General features: G+C 38.7%; 2 protein-coding genes across 2 annotated transcripts; one reads left to right on the forward strand and one right to left on the reverse strand.

Moving 5' to 3' along the window:
• Positions 1–4,826: 4,826 nt before the first annotated feature.
• LOC129966419 (uncharacterized) lies at positions 4,827–6,068 on the reverse strand. Its single transcript, XM_056080841.1, has one exon. The coding sequence runs from the start codon at positions 6,066–6,068 to the stop codon at positions 4,827–4,829; it is 1,242 nt and encodes a 413-aa protein (XP_055936816.1).
• Positions 6,069–6,073: 5 nt separating this feature from the next.
• Positions 6,074–14,879, forward strand: LOC129966421 (uncharacterized). Its single transcript, XM_056080844.1, has 4 exons — positions 6,074–6,164; positions 8,566–8,628; positions 11,286–12,416; positions 14,839–14,879. The coding sequence occupies exons 1-4, from the start codon at positions 6,074–6,076 to the stop codon at positions 14,877–14,879; spliced, it is 1,326 nt and encodes a 441-aa protein (XP_055936819.1).
• Positions 14,880–15,845: the final 966 nt, after the last annotated feature.

Raw genomic sequence — 15,845 nt, forward strand, 5'->3', positions numbered from 1 at the left:
CCTCGGCGCTTACCCTAGCGCTAGCCGGAACCTATACGCTCGGAGTTACCCCCGGGGACAGTGACCACCCTTAACGCCAAGCCCAAGGAGTAACCCCTTCGCTTGATCCCTAGCAGACTCACCAAATGGTTAGCATACCAGCCGATTGATGCACAGGGGACCACAGTGCACCACCCGTCTTTCTAATGGGTCGCCACGCACGGCCAACACGTGGGGCTTTGGCTGTCCATGAGAAGCAAGAAGCAAACAGAGTGGCGACAGCTTCTCATGGAGACCTCCCTCGCTTGCCGTCGAGGGAAAGAAAAACACAACAAAAAGCAGAAGGCGTAGGGTAGAATAAGCATAAAGGGAGTAAAGATCCCTGGGTACCTCGGGATTGGGACACCCGTACTCACCTATAGTAGGTGAACCCCTGAGGGGGCAGCAAATTGGCAAAAATTCACCATTTTAGCTAATATACAACCCGATATAATCCAATCCTCCACCATAGATGATGCACTAAATTACATAGTTGATGCTATAATTGAGGCGGCAAATGATTCAATCCCGAAATCATCCGGTAAACGAAAAAAGCAAAACAAACCTTGGTGGGACGACGAATGCAAACAAGCATACAAAGAACAACGGAAAGCATGGGGCATCTTCCGAAGATATCCAACAGCGTCGAACTTTATTTATTTTAAAAAGACTAGAGCAGTTTCGAGGAGAATACAACGTCGAAAACGAAGGCTTTCATGGCAAAAATTTGTATCCAGTATCAACTCTAAGATTTCAAGCCATGAGCTATGGAAAAAGGTAAAGAGGGCATCGGGTATTTCTACATCAAGCTACACTTCTGTTTTAATTCATAATGGAGTAACATTATCATCCACTAAAGACATAGCAAATTCTATTGCTTCGACCTTGGCACTTACATCTAGCAGCCAGAATTATCCTCTTCCAATTTTAAATTATAAAAGAAAAGCTGATGGTTGGTTGGTTGGTTTATTTGGGTTTAATGGCGCAAGAGCCAAAAGTAGGCTATACTGCGCCAATCGTATGGTTTGAGATGATATCACGTGAGAAATTTAAAATTACATTAAAGATCAGGTCAGTAAAACAGCAACAATCAAAGCATGAGAGACAAGTTAAGCAAAACAAGTTTTAATCTATATAAAATGATAAAATCCAATAGCTTTTAAAAAGTTAAAAATATACAGATGGGGAGGTTCTCCCACTAATTCTCGTATGTTAAGTGAAGTTGAGTTAAAATATTTAATGCGATGAGAATTAAAATTGGGGCACTCAGCTAGGATATGCACAACAGTAAAATCAACATTACATGATAGGCATCTGGGCGCTCTCTCACCAAATAATAGATATTTGCGAGTGAAACGAGTATGACCGATGCGAAGTCGAGTCAGTTTCACGTCGGCTGATCTTATGGAAACAATGGGCCACAAATAAATATGAGGTTTAATAAAATGTAGCTTATTATGGGTCTCCATATCCCAAGACTCCTGCCAAAGGGAATGCGTATAATGAATAATTCTAAGTTTTGAATCCCGATATGAAATTGATGTCTGCCATAAAGTAGAAGCTGCTTTGGCAGCGCAATCAGCGTCTTCATTGCCCAAAATTCCAACGTGACCAGGAACCCAGCAGAATAAGACTAAAAAGTCCCTGGCCTGAAGTGTTTGTAAGCAACATAAAATATCTACTGCCACAGGATGCATCAATTTACCAGGGTGGGATAATATCTCCAAAGCGCTCATGCTGTCTGTATATAAAATATATTTACGCCCATCAGAAACTGCAATTTTCTGAAGAGCGCAAAAAATAGCTACAAGTTCCGCTGTCAAAATCGAGCAAAAGTTGTGTAAACGGTAACTGTAGATTTTTTGTAAAAATTTAATTCCGCAGCCAACATAACTCTCCGATTTTGAGCCATCAGTAAAAATAGGTTCGTATAACGAAAATTGATTTCTGTGAGAGGCAAAGAGTTTTTGAAATATGACAGGTGCTGTGGAAGACTTATCGAATGTATAAAAGGGGTTGAGGTATGAAAAGACAGGGACATCCCAAGGTGGAATGATATAGAATTCTGCTTGTTTAATTTGTATGTTACCAAGACCTGCATCAGCAATAATCGTTTGAATTCTCTCACAAAAGGGGAGAATATTGAAGGGGCGAGCATTGTAAAGTCTACGAAGACCAATGGGAATTGTCATTTGCCTTAGTGGATGATTAGAAAGCGACTGGATCCTAAGATAGTACTGAGCCGAGAGCATTTTACGTCTTAAGTGCAATGGTAACTGATGGCAGATGACATAAAGACTTTGTACGGGCGAGGTTCTGAAGGCACCACAACAGATTCTCAAGGCAGAATGATGTACAGTGTCCAATTTGCGTAGAACAGTGGGTCGAGCCGAGCCATACACAGCACATCCATAATCAAGGCGGGCTAATATTATTGCTTGATAAATCCTGAGCAGACAAGTGCGATCTGCACCCCACGTCGTTGTCGAAAGAACTTTAAGGATATTGAGAAGTGATTCGCATTTCTTCCGTAATTTCAAAATATGTGGAAGAAAGGTGAGTTTCTTATCAAATATCACTCCCAGAAATCGCATGTCTGTAACTACAGGAATGTCCACATTACCAATGCGAATTATAGGATCTGGATGTATACCCGTTTTCCGACAGAAATGGACACAGCGGCTTTTTTCAGCAGAAAGTGTGGCCATTCTCGTTACACCATGTCATTAACTTATTCACAGCATGCTGAAGCTGTCGCTCAATTAAATGCATACTAGAGCCCTGACAAGATATCTGAAGGTCATCAACATACAAAGTGCCCTTAACAGATGGAGGTAATTGATCTAAAATCTGACTAAGATGAAGGATAAAAAGTGTCACACTGAGGACGCTTCCCTGAGGGACACCCTCAGCTTGAATAAAATGGCTGGAATAAGAATTTCCAATACGTACTCTAAAGATGCGAGAGGATAAAAAATTTTGAATAAAAATCGGCAAATTGCCATAAAAATCAAACTTTAAAAGTGATCGAAGAATACCATAACGCCAGGCTCGATCATAGGCCTTTTCTATGTCAAAGAAGACTGAAACAAGATGATTCCGTCTTACAAAGGCATTACGTATTTCAGTTTCCAGAAGCACGAGATTGTCTATTGTAGACCGGCCCCTACGGAAACCACTTTGCAAAGGAGGAATGCAATTACGTATCTCCAATTCATAAATAAGGCGGGTGTTGATCATGCGCTCTAGAGTTTTACACATGCAATTTGTTAAAGCAATCGGCCTGTAGTTTAGAGGGTTAGTAGAATCTTTATCAGGTTTAAGGATCGGAATAACAATTGCTTCATGCCATTGTGAAGGAAACTGTTTCTCAGTCCATATTCTATTGAAAAGGTGTAAAAGATTAGAGAGAGAAACCGTGTTCAAATGGCGAAGCATATTGTATGTAACTCCGTCAGGTCCTGGGGTAGTATCACGAACTTCGTTTAAAGCCATCTTCAATTCAAACATCGTGAATGGCGAATTATATGGAAGTTGCCTGTTGGTTTCAAAATTTAAAGACCTCTGTTCAGCGCGTCTCTTAGTCTCAAGGAAAGCTGGACTATACGAGTCTGCGCATGACACTTGCGCAAACGAGTGTCCAATGACATTGACTATATCTGCTGGGGATGAATACTGAGTATTTCCACTTTTTAATACTGGAAAGGAAAACTCATTGTATATCCCATTCGCAGCTTTAATTTTCTTCCAAATTTGTGCACTAGATGTTGAAGAAGTAATTGAGGAAATGAAGTGTATCCAAGATTCCCTCTGACTTTGCCGGCGAGTGCGACGAGCATTAGCTCTGGCACGCTTAAACGCAACTAGATTATCTATTGTGGGGTACCGGCGAAATATATTCCACCGCCTTTTTTGTTCTTTATGGCTGTCGTGACATGCTCTATTCCACCATGGTCTACGAAATTTACGTGGACGAAGAGAGCTCTTTGGAATAGTATTGTCAGCAGCAAGTATTATACAGTCTATTACCTTTTGTACCGCTTCTGTTATGTTTTCAAGACTAACCATAGTTTTAGTGATTTCTGCCAATCGAGAGAAAGCAACCCAATCTGCTCGTTGGAAAAGGTAACGTGGGGAAGTTTGTGTTCCACCGTTCCTCTCAGCATGAGAGACTATTATGGGAAAGTGGTCGCTATTATTTAGATCACTTTCAACCTTAAAATCAAGCAATGTTAGAAGTTCAGGGGAGCAAACGGCCAAATCAAGAGTATGAAAGGTACGTGTGGGTTCATGGAAATATGTTTTCTCGCTATTATTTAGCAGACAGAGACAGTTATTGTTAATAAACTGTTCGATCTGTCTACCACGAGTATTCGTCTTTTCCGAACCCCACAAATGACTATGCCCATTAAAATCACCAAGCATTAAAAAAGGCGTCGGAAGTTGGTCAACCAAATTATCAAGATCCTGCTGACTTACATTGTCATGTGGTGGCAAGTAAACACAACATATTGTAATCAGAGATTTAATATTGATTTGAACAGCCACAGCCTGCAAGGAAGTGCGTAGTGGAAGTGGTGAGCTTGGATATAGATTTGAAGTCAAGATGCAGACTCCACCTGAAGTCGATGCGTCAGTTACAGCGTCTTGACGAACACTATTATAACCACGTATTTTGAAAGATATATCCGATTTCAAGAAGGTTTCTTGAAAGGCGAAACAAAAGGGATGAAATTTGTTAATGAGGGATTTAATGTCCACAATTTTAGAGCGAATGCCGCGACAATTCCATGAAAGAAATGTACCCATTAAGTAATTTGAGGTGAAAAAGAATTTGAGACGGAAACATTAGGAGTTGGAGAAACTTCGCAACTCATCTTAAGATCTTCATCCTCCTCCTCCGAGGGATGTAAGTTAATTACATCAGAACTTTTTGGAGTGCCACCGAACAAAGGAGGTAAATCTTTGGGTATGAGGCCTTTCTCCGCAATACCCAGGGCTAAAGATTGCTTTTTTGATTGTTTTTTGAACGTCTTTGCTAAATCTTTGCGAGGAAAACCGTGCTTAGAAATTTTAAGCTTTAAAGACTTTTCAGCTTTAGAAGGCTTCTTGCGTTGAGCTTTAACTGTTTCCGAGTTGACCGTATCAGAAGTATCTGTGTCAATGTCAGGAGGAAAATCATTTATTTCATATTGCGTACTTTGGCTAACAAGAGTTTTCTTCACTGCCGAAGCGTAAGTGTTACCAGACGTCGTTGTCCGAGCTTTGACAATCCGTCGGGCTTCGGGATAAGACATCTGTTCCTTGAATTTAACTTCAATGACCTCTTTTTCAAACTTCCAGATAGGGCAAGACCGAGAATAAGAGGTGTGGTTGCCCTTACAATTTACGCACTTTTCTGTTGCATTACACTCAGCGTTATCATGACCAACTTCCGCACAGCGGGCACAAGTACGTTTGCCGTGGCAAGCAGTTTTTGGGTGGCCAAAACGCTGGCAATGGAAACAACGTAGAGGTGTGGGGATATATGGCCTGACTGGGCAGTTAATATATCCTGCCTTGATAGAGACGGGAAGTTTTGGTGATCTGAAGGTCAGGATCAGATGCTTCGTCGGAAGGAGCTGTCCATCCCTTCGTATGAAAATGCGTCGCGCATGTGTAACTCCTTGTGGTTTTAATTCACATGCGATTTCCTCTAAAGGGACATTAAAAAGTTCTTTAACAGTTATGACACCTTTAGAAGAATTTAGAGTTTTATGAGGTTCCACTGTTATCTTTATATCAGCTAAAGCTTTAATTTTCATAATTTGTTTCGCTTGTTTCATAGAATTAACTTCTACAAGTAGATCTCCGGAGCGAATTTTCTTTATTGATGTGACATCTCCAACAGTAGCGGAAATAGCCCTTTGGACAAGAAAAGGTGAAACATTATCGAAGGTTTCGTTATTTGTGGAAATACGCTTGACTAGAAAGAAAGAATCAAAATATGTTGGTAGATTTTTAACAGTGACATGCCCACTTAAGGGACGAAGTTTGCCTTTGGCACCCATGCAGCATGGTAAAAAGAATTCGGGCCCCGACGGCACCGCCCACCACCGAGCCCTACGAGGGAAGGCAGCCACCGGCTCTGGACACTCCCAGCCTCGGTACTTACCTTGGTGCTAGCCGGAGCCTATACGCTCAGAGTCATCTCCAGGAACGTTGACCACCCTTAACGCCAAGCCCCAGAGATTGACCCTTTCGCTTGATCCCTAGCAGACTAACAAAATGGTTAGCATACCGGCCGATTGATGCACAGGGGACCACAGTGCACCTCCCGTCTTTCTAATGGGTCGCCACGCACGGCCAACACGTGGGGTTTTGGCTGTCCATGAGAAGCAAGAAGCAAACAGAGCGGCGACAGCTTCTCATGGAGAGCTCCCTCGCTTGCCGTCGAGGGATAGAAGGACAAAGCAGACAGCAGAAGGCGTAGGGGAGAGAGAACTGAAAGGGAGTATAGATCCCTGGGTACCTCGGGATTGGGACACCCGTACTCACCTATAGTAGGCGAGCCCCTGAGGGGAAAAGAAAAGCTGAAGATCAAAAACTAAAATTTTATTCTCGAGCTGATTTACCCTATAATTGTAATTTTACTTTCTCCGAATTTCAGTCATGTCTCGCCAGTGCCCGTGACTCTTCACCGGGGCCCGACAATATTAACTATTCCATGATTAAAAATTTGACAGTCGAATCCCAAAAAGCTTTACTGTTATTGTACAACCGTATTTGGAATGAGCAGTACTTCCCTACTCTCTGGCAGCAAGCTATAGTAATCCCGATATTAAAACCTGGAAAAGATCCTAAAAACCCAGAAAATTACCGTCCAATTGCTTTAACATGTTGTATATGCAAGCTCTTAGAAAAAATGATTAATCGAAGACTCGTTTACCATTTGGAGACTAATCATTTCCTTCATCCTCATCAAAGTGGTTTTAGGAAATGTCGGTGTACTCTTGATAACCTCCTCGCACTAGAAACTGATATTCGTCTGGCTTTTTTACAAAGGAAACATCTGGTTGCGATATTTTTTGACATTGAAAAGGCGTATGATCGGACCTGGAGATTCGGTATTTTAAAGGATTTACATGACCTCGGATTAAGGGGCAACTTACCCATTTTTATTCAAATTTTTTTTAAAATTGAGGAAGTTCCGTGTCAAAGTAGAATCTGAATACTCTGACTATTTTATTCAGGAAGAGGGAGTTCCTCAAGGTAGTATTTTAAGTGTGACTCTTTTTATTTTAAAAATTAATAATATTTTAAAACAACTTCCCCCTTCTGTGAAAGGTTACTTATATGGTGACGACCTGTACATCTCCTGTTCAGGGATGCACATGAATTTTATAGAGAGACAGTTGCAGACTGCTGTAAATAATATAACACAATGGTGCAATGCCAATATTTTTACCATTTCGGCTTCAAAAACTACTGGTATCCACTTTTGTCGAAAAAGAAATCTACACATGGATCCTGAAATAAAACTAAATGAAATAATTATACCATTCAAAAATGAAGTTAAATTTCTAGGTATTACCTTTGATAAGAAGCTTACTTTTCTCCTTCATGTAAAAATATTGCGAAAAAAATGTGAAAAAGTATTAAACATAATAAAAGTTTTGTCAATTACGGCTTGGGGAGCAGATCGACCATCCATGCTTAAAATATACAAAGCTCTCGTTCTATCCAAGCTCGATTATGGTTGTTATTTACGGGTCAGCCAGAAAAACAATTTTACAAAATTAGACCCTGTTCACCATAATGCTCTGAGACTATGTTCAGGAGCCTTTAGGACCTCTCCAGTTCAGAGCCTATATGTTGATTGCTTTGAGATTTCCCTTGAATTTAGGCGAGATATACTATCTCTGCACTATTATTTTAGAACTAAATCAAATACACAACATCCTTTCCATAATTTTAAACTCCGGCCATTCTTAACCCGAATACAAGAAGCACGAAAATTTTTTATACCTGTATATTTTACTAGAATTCATAATATTCTCAAGGACCTAAATCTACTTCACCTGCAGGCAACACCGCAAGTGGACAACATTTTTCCTCCATGGGCAATTCCTAAAATACAATACCTAAATCCATTTGAAGGGTTTACCAAATCTGACACTACAGATTCTATTTATAGAAAAATTTTTAATGGACATAGGCATCACTATAATGATTATATTGCAATATACAGAGATGGATCAAAAACATGTGATAGTGTCTCAATTGCTGTGGTTTTCCAAAACGCAGTCTTCTCGTTTAAAATCAATCCTTCTTGTTCAGTTTTCACAGCGGAGATAACTGCTGTTCTATTTGCCCTAGAAAAAATATCCGACTGTCTACAAGGTAAATATATAATTTACACAGATTCATTAAGGGTTTTACAGTCTCTAAAATCACCTCACCCGCATTCTAAAAATCATCCTTTGGTCTTAAAGATTTTAAACCTATTTAATAGACTTTCCTCTGGTGGATTTACTATTTTATTATGTTGGGTGCCTTCTCATGTAGGTATTGGGGGCAACGAGAAGGCGGACAGTGAAGCCAAATCGGCTACTTCTACAGCAAACATTAGTATCCCTGTGAGCGATTTAAAAAAAACACATAACTTTGCTTTACCTCTCAAAATGGCAGACTCAATGGGATCTGTTAACAGAAAAACTTCATAGTGTTAAACCTCGTGTTCAACATTGGCCATGTCTTCCAAATAGAAAAGCAGACACTACCTTAACCCGTTTGCGGATAGGTCATACCAGATTCACCCATCGCCATCTACTTTTTGGAGAAGCGGCACCAATGTGCTCTCAATGCAATTGCACCATGTCTGTTTACCATATTCTCAGTGAATGTCCAAATTTTAGTAATCAACGTTTATATTATTTTAACAACTCCACTCTTTCACATTTGCGTGATAGAATACCACATGCTAATCTTTTTGCTTTTTTGAAATCAGTAGATTTTTACCCCCATATTTAAGTAATCTTCATCTTTTTCATTCTTTTTTTTTACATTGCTTTTTAAAGTTGAAATTATATTTTTAATCCTAAAATAAATACAGTTTGGCGCAGCTTAGTCAATACCATGGCTCTTGTGCCAATAAAATCCAAAAAAATCCAAAAATCCAAATCAGAATTCTAGCGTATAAGGGTGAGAATGAAAAATCGATTTCAGAAATCCATCTTTATCGGCAATGAACTTGAAATTATAAATTGCATTAATGCACTTTAAATTTTTTTTAATGGGGCCAAATTGATGAAGAATAACTTAAGTCAACTGCAGATTCCATTAATAACGGTAAGTTAATTATCAAATAGCTCGGTTGATTCAACTAATTAAAAACAGCTAATTGAAAGCAGTGGAAAAAGCACTTTTTATTAAAAAAATGTTTTTAAATATACGAAAAAATGACATTTTTATATGGTCTTAATAAAAAACTCATTGGTAAAATTTTTCGACTTTGTTCACTTTCCCAGGGAATCTCAATATCCTAAGTTAGAAAATGGATTGAAAATGGATTAGAAATGGAATGTGAAATTTGACATCAGATTTTTAAATAAAAATTTACACTTGCAGTCAGTTTTTAATATTTTGTCTGTAAATATGTTACCACTGCGTAATGCTGTTTCGAACAAAAGTTAAAAAAAATAAACGTCTACTTTAAGAATTGTTCAAATATGTTGTCTCACAGTATTGAAAGAGTGGTATACTTTTTAGAAAAAAGTTTAGCGAGATAAAAACTTTGACGCATTTCATTTTTATGAAAAATAAAAATACTTTTGAGGTGAGTGAGTATCTTATTTTTATCATAATATGATTATTTTGTGTAAGGACCTGTTTTTATTTTTACCATAATATGATTATTTTGATTAAGGGCCTCTTTTGCATGTAGAAAACGGCCAAGTATGAAAACTGATACCTGCTCTTTTTTAGAAATAAATATATAAAATATGTATCGTAATTTATTTTATTATTTTTTCCTTTATTTGGCACCTGCAATGAACACATTGATATTTTTTTAAAATTTAATTTGGAAAATCAGACTTTTAAAGGTTAAACAAACTTGTCATTTCAGACAAACAACACTTTTTAATTCAGACAAAGCAACTGCTTAACTTTGTAAAATCTAGAATCATAAATGCTTTTCATGTTAACAGGTTGCCATATTAACAGTTCAGATCTAAGTACAAGATTTTGCATATTTGATTAAACATTATAGTAGGCCCTTGGAATGAAACGGGTAAATATTAGCATCATGAAAACTGCATCAAGATAAAGAATAATTTCTACAAGAAAATAATTAAACACAATAATTTTTTTTCTTAATTTATATTTTTTTAGATGCGCGGTGGCGTTTTTCAAAGTGGACTTCTCATTTCCCTCCATTATTGCTTGATTATATCTGAATATTTAATCACGGGGTACTATTTCCCAGTGGAAATATCTATAAATGTTATAAATATTTTCCTTTAAGACGTCTGCGTATGTTATCGTTTCTGAATACTGAAGACGTTTGCGATTGATTCGATTGTGGGATTTAAGGGCGCAAGGCCCTCAGGGGCTCACCTTCTTTAGGTGAGTACGGGTGTCCCAATCCCGAGGTTCCCAGGGATCTATACTCCCTTCATGCTTACTCTCCTCTACGTCTTCTGCTTTTTGCTTGGTCCTTCCATCCCTCGACGGCAAGCGAGGGAGCTCTCCATGAGAAGCTGTCGCCGCTCTGTTTGCTTCTTGCTTCTCGTGGACAGCCAAAAACCCCACGTGTTGGCCGTGCGTGGCAACCCATTAGAAGGGTGGTACACTGTGGTCCCCAGTGCATCAATTCGGCTGGTAACCTAACAATTTGGTTAGTTTGCTAGGGATCAAGCGAAAGGGCCATTCTCTGGGGCTTGGCGTTAAGGGTGGTCAACGTTCCTGGAGGTCGCTCTGAGCGTATAAGTCTGGACTAGCACCATGGTAAGTGCCGAGGCTGGGGTGCTCAGAGCCGGTAACTGCCATCCCTTGTAGGGCTCGGTGGTGGGCGGTGCCGTCGGGACCCGAACCTCATGACCTTTTGTGCATGGGTAAAAAAAACAAAGCTCCCTTCAGTGGGCATCAAATGCAAAACGATTTATCATGTTCAAAACATTTCGATAAGTTTTTTATTTTGAAAAGAGTATCTTCTACCAACGATACGTTTCATTCCGTTTCACCTTTTTTAGTTGAGAAAAGTATATCGGCACATCTTGGAACAGTATCAACTGTCCGGAAATTACGTTCGGGAGATTTGCTCATTGAGGTTCTCACTCAAAAACAAGCTCACCAGATTATGAAAATAACAAACATTGTATCCTTTCCAGTGACCGTCAGTGCACATTCGACTTTAAACTTTTCCAAAGGAGTAATATCTTGCGGAGAACTTTTTCATACTCCAGTTGCTCAAATAACCAAGGATTTGGAAAGTCAAGGGGTTACTCATGTCCGTCGTATAACAATACGAAAAGATGGACAACTCCTTGAAACCAAGCTTTTGATACTAACATTTCATTCGTCTAAAATACCTGAATACATTAAAGCTGGTTACATGAAATTGGCAGTCCGGCCTTATATCCCGAATCCCTTGAGATGTTTCAAGTGCCAGAGTTTTGATCACTCCAAAGCTTCTTGCCGCGGATCTCTAACTTGCGCCCGCTGTGCAGAAACAGGCCATGAAAACTCTGACTGTAACGCACCGGAAAAATGCTTTAATTGCAAAGGTTCGCACACGTCCTTTTCTCGCTCCTGTCCATCGTGGATATTGGAAAAAGAAGTGATTGCTGAAAAGGTGAAGAAAGGCATTTCATATCCAGAAGCAAAGCGAATGGTGAAAGCTCGTAGACCTTTTGATGGGTCCAGCTATTCTAATGCTGCCAAGAAAACACTGGAAACAAGAGGCACTCAGATATTGCCTATAATCATGCATGTTGATAATAATCCGTTTCAACCATCTTATGCACCCTCTGAAATTTGTCCCAAATCTGAATTATTTATAAAAGACTTTTCACCCAGTATTCCTATGGAAGACACTACTCAAGATATCCCACAGTGTAAAGTTGCTGACACTTCACAAAACTTAGCTAGTTTCAAAACCGTTATTAACAGGAAAAAATATAAGAAAAACTCCAAGCCTAAAGATAATAAAACCATGACCATAAATATGTCCAATCGTAACACCGACAGTGATATAGAATCAGATAATGCAATTGAATATAACCCTAATGAAACAATTGATGAAACTCCACCTGCTCCAGAATCTTCTATCGTTTCCACCACAGTTGATAAAACTGTGTTTAAACAAAGTCCCCAAGACTGTCAAGTTAAATGGGTTGATCTTAAAAATTTCCACTGTGAATCTTTCAGTACCCCCATTCATAACAAATACTTGAAGAAACATCGGATCAAAAGATTACAATGATTTTTTTTCTTTTCACTTGGTTTTGTAATTTATTGTACTAGTTTTAATGTTATGAGTGTTGCACCTTTCGAATTGGTATTTTAATCTTTTAACATTTTTGAAAAAATTTACTTTCTGGGATGTGAGTTGCAATTTTAAAACCACTGCTAATATTCATTACTAGATGTCTTTCATTTTATCACGATAATTTAATTTTAAATTGTATGACTGAATTGTACTTGGCATTTATTAATACCATTTGTTTGGCGCAGTATGGCCATATTTGGCTCTTGCGCCATTAAATCTCACAATACCAATACCAATTAAGGGCGCAAGAGCCATAGATGACTATACTGCGCCAGACATATGGTTATAATATAAAAAGCGTGTCTTTATGTAAAATTAGAAACCGATTAAAAATTACTTGGCAATGACTCTTAAAATTAGCAACGAGAGTAAAAAATGGTAACGAAGCATTAAATAAGATGATATAAACCAATTTCTTTTAAAAATTTAAAAACATTTTTGTGGGGATGTTCCCTCACAAGCATTTGCATGTCCACTGTTGAATCATTAAAAAATCGTAAACGATGATGATTAAAAACAGGGCATTCAATTAAAAGGTGAAGAACTGTTAAAATCGTTCGGCATCTGGAGCAAAAAGGAGCTCGATCGCCTAATAAAAGATGTTTATGGGTTAAACGAGTGTGACCAATGCGGAGTCTAGTCAATTTGACTTCGAGCTCACGCACTGGAAGAGCAGCCCATAATGTAATTGTAGGTCTAATAAAATATAATTTGTTACTGTTTTGTTGATTCCACGATTCCTGCCATATAGCATTAATACGACGCTTAAACAATTGCTTCGCATCGTAAAATGGCACCTCACGCTGCATAAACAAAGACGCCGTTTTCGCAGCGTTGTCAGCCTGTTCATTTCCTGTTATCCCAACGTGACTCGGAACCCAGCAAAATAAAATTTCGTAGTCCCTGTTTTCCAGAGTTTTTAAGAGGTGCAGAATTTCCAGAACGATAGGATGTATTTGATTATGAAAATTGGAGAGTGTTTTCAAAGAACTCATGCTGTCGGTGTAAATACAAAATTTACGCTCAGTAGAGAGAGATACTGTTTGTAGCGCATAGAAAATTGCCATTAATTCAGCAGATAATACTGAAAAAGAGGTATGCAAACGATAACTTATTGTTTCTGTATCAAAAATGATACCACACCCAACCTGTCCGTCCGACTTGGAACCATCTGTGAAAATAGGCATATGGGTCGAATACTGAGAGCGATGAGACATAAAAAGGTTTTGAAAAATTACAGGGGCCGTTGTCGGTTTCTCAAATCCATAAAAAGGATTTAAAAAGGAAAACCGAGGTAAATCCCAAGGAGGAAATGCAAATAAATCAAATGTATGAATACTCACATCATGTAGTTCCGAATCCTCGAGGAGTGATTTAGCTCTCTCACAAAAGGGAAGAATGTGAGAACGTCGAGCCATGTATAATCTCCGAAGGCGAACAGGAAGCATAAAAGAGTGTAAAGGGTGTTTCGGGATTGATAAAGCACGGAGGTAATATTGTACAGACATTTTTTGGCGCTGTAAATTTAAAGGAAGATGGTGACAGACAACGTAAAGGCTCTCCACTGGTGAAGTTCGAAATGCTCCCGAACAGATTCTTAGTGCAGAGTGGTGTATGGTGTCCAATCTGCGTAAAACGGAAAACCTTGCAGACCCGTAGACCATACAACCGTAATCCATGCGTGAAAGAATGATTGCTTCGTAAATTCTAAGCAAAGATGTACGATCTGCTCCCCAAGTGGTTCTTGATAGTACCTTAAGAATATTCAATGACCTGTCACACTTCTTCCGCAGATGTAGGACATGCGGAAGGAAAGTGAGCTTACGGTCAAATATTATCCCTAAAAATTTGAATTCATCCACAACAGGAATTGCGACATTTCGAATGTAAATTGCAGGATCTAAATGAAGACCTCTTTTCCTGCAAAAGTGAATACAGCGACTTTTTTCCGGAGAAATCGTGTGTCCATTATCATCACACCAGTCAATAAGCTTATTAACTGCAATCTGCAGTTGGCGTTCCATTGAGTGCATATTGCTGCTTTGGCAGGAGATCTGGAGATCATCTACATATAAGGTGCTTTGAACAGATGAAGGTAAAACATTAAGAATTTGACTAAAATGAAGCATAAAAAGCGTTACACTGAGGATGCTTCCCTGTGGAACTCTCTCAGCTTGAATAAAAGGATCTGAATAAAAATTACCCATTCGAACACGAAATGATCTTAAAGATAAAAAGTTCTTTAGAAAAACAGTTGTTTGTTAAAATGTGCAGTGTTTGTTTAATAGACAACTACAAACACAAGTTGTTTGTAGATTTTACAGGTTGACAAGTTCAGGAAAATGATGCAATTTAGAAAGAAATTTTAAACCTTTAAAATAGGATTGATCTTACCGTATGTTTGGCGCAGTTTAATCAAAAATGGTTCTTGCGCCAATAAACTTCCTCAACCAACCAAGCAACCAACCTTCTTACGTTCGCCCCTTTTCTGAGAGAGTGAAAAGCACACTTCAAAATTTGGATTTGCAGTTTCCTGAAATCCAGACTGTTGATTTCCAAACTTTTCCACCTTGGGATATTCCCAAATTTTCCCTTTTAAATCCGTTTAGCGGTTTCATAAAAGATACAACTGCTCCAGTGATTTTTCAACAAATTTTTTGTACTCATCGCAGTCAGTATCCTTCTTTTGTGCCTGTCTTCACTGACGGTTCAAAGGCAGCCGAGCATGTTGGTTGCGGAATTGTTTTTTATTCCGACATAAACAGTTTCTGTCTCAATACATCCTTTTCAGTTTTGTCAGCCGAATTAGTGGCAATTTTTCATGCTCTGATGAATATATCATCCTCACCTGAGAGACAGTTTTGTATATATACAGATAGCATGAGTTCTCTGGAAATCCTCTCTCAATTTAATCCTCATACAAATCCAGTTGTAATAGAAATCTTGGGACTTTTGAAAACTCTTCAAAATAGAGGTTTTAATATTTTATTTTGCTGGATTCCCAGTTATATGGGAATTGCTGGCAATGAGCAGGCAGATCATGCTGCAAAAACTGCGTCTTTTCTCTTACATCACAGAATACCATACAGTGATGTAAAGAAATCTATTACCAATGGGACTTTTACTCTGTGGCAAGAGACATGGAATATGCAGACACAGAATAAATTGCATTCTGTTAAACCTGTTATTGACACATGGCCCGTTTTACCAATGCGTAGGGCTGATGTAAAATTGTCTCGCCTACGTATTGGACATACTCGGATTACCCACAAACACTTGCTTTTCGGAGAAAGGG

This window comes from Argiope bruennichi, chromosome 4 (genome assembly GCF_947563725.1).
Source record: "Argiope bruennichi chromosome 4, qqArgBrue1.1, whole genome shotgun sequence".
NCBI classification, from domain to species: Eukaryota; Metazoa; Arthropoda; class Arachnida; order Araneae; family Araneidae; genus Argiope; species Argiope bruennichi.

Bases quoted from the DNA above. Each gene is read 5' to 3' on its own strand.
- LOC129966419 (XM_056080841.1), bottom strand. From the start codon at position 6,068: ATGGGTGCCAAAGGCAAACTTCGTCCCTTAAGTGGGCATGTCACTGTT.
- LOC129966421 (XM_056080844.1), top strand. From the start codon at position 6,074: ATGGTAAAAAGAATTCGGGCCCCGACGGCACCGCCCACCACCGAGCCC. The intron at 6,165-8,565 runs GTACTTACCTTG...CTTCTCATGTAG, and splicing joins TCTGGACACTCCCAGCCTCG to GTATTGGGGGCAACGAGAAG. The intron at 12,417-14,838 runs GTGAATCTTTCA...TTTGTTTAATAG, and splicing joins TGATCTTAAAAATTTCCACT to ACAACTACAAACACAAGTTG.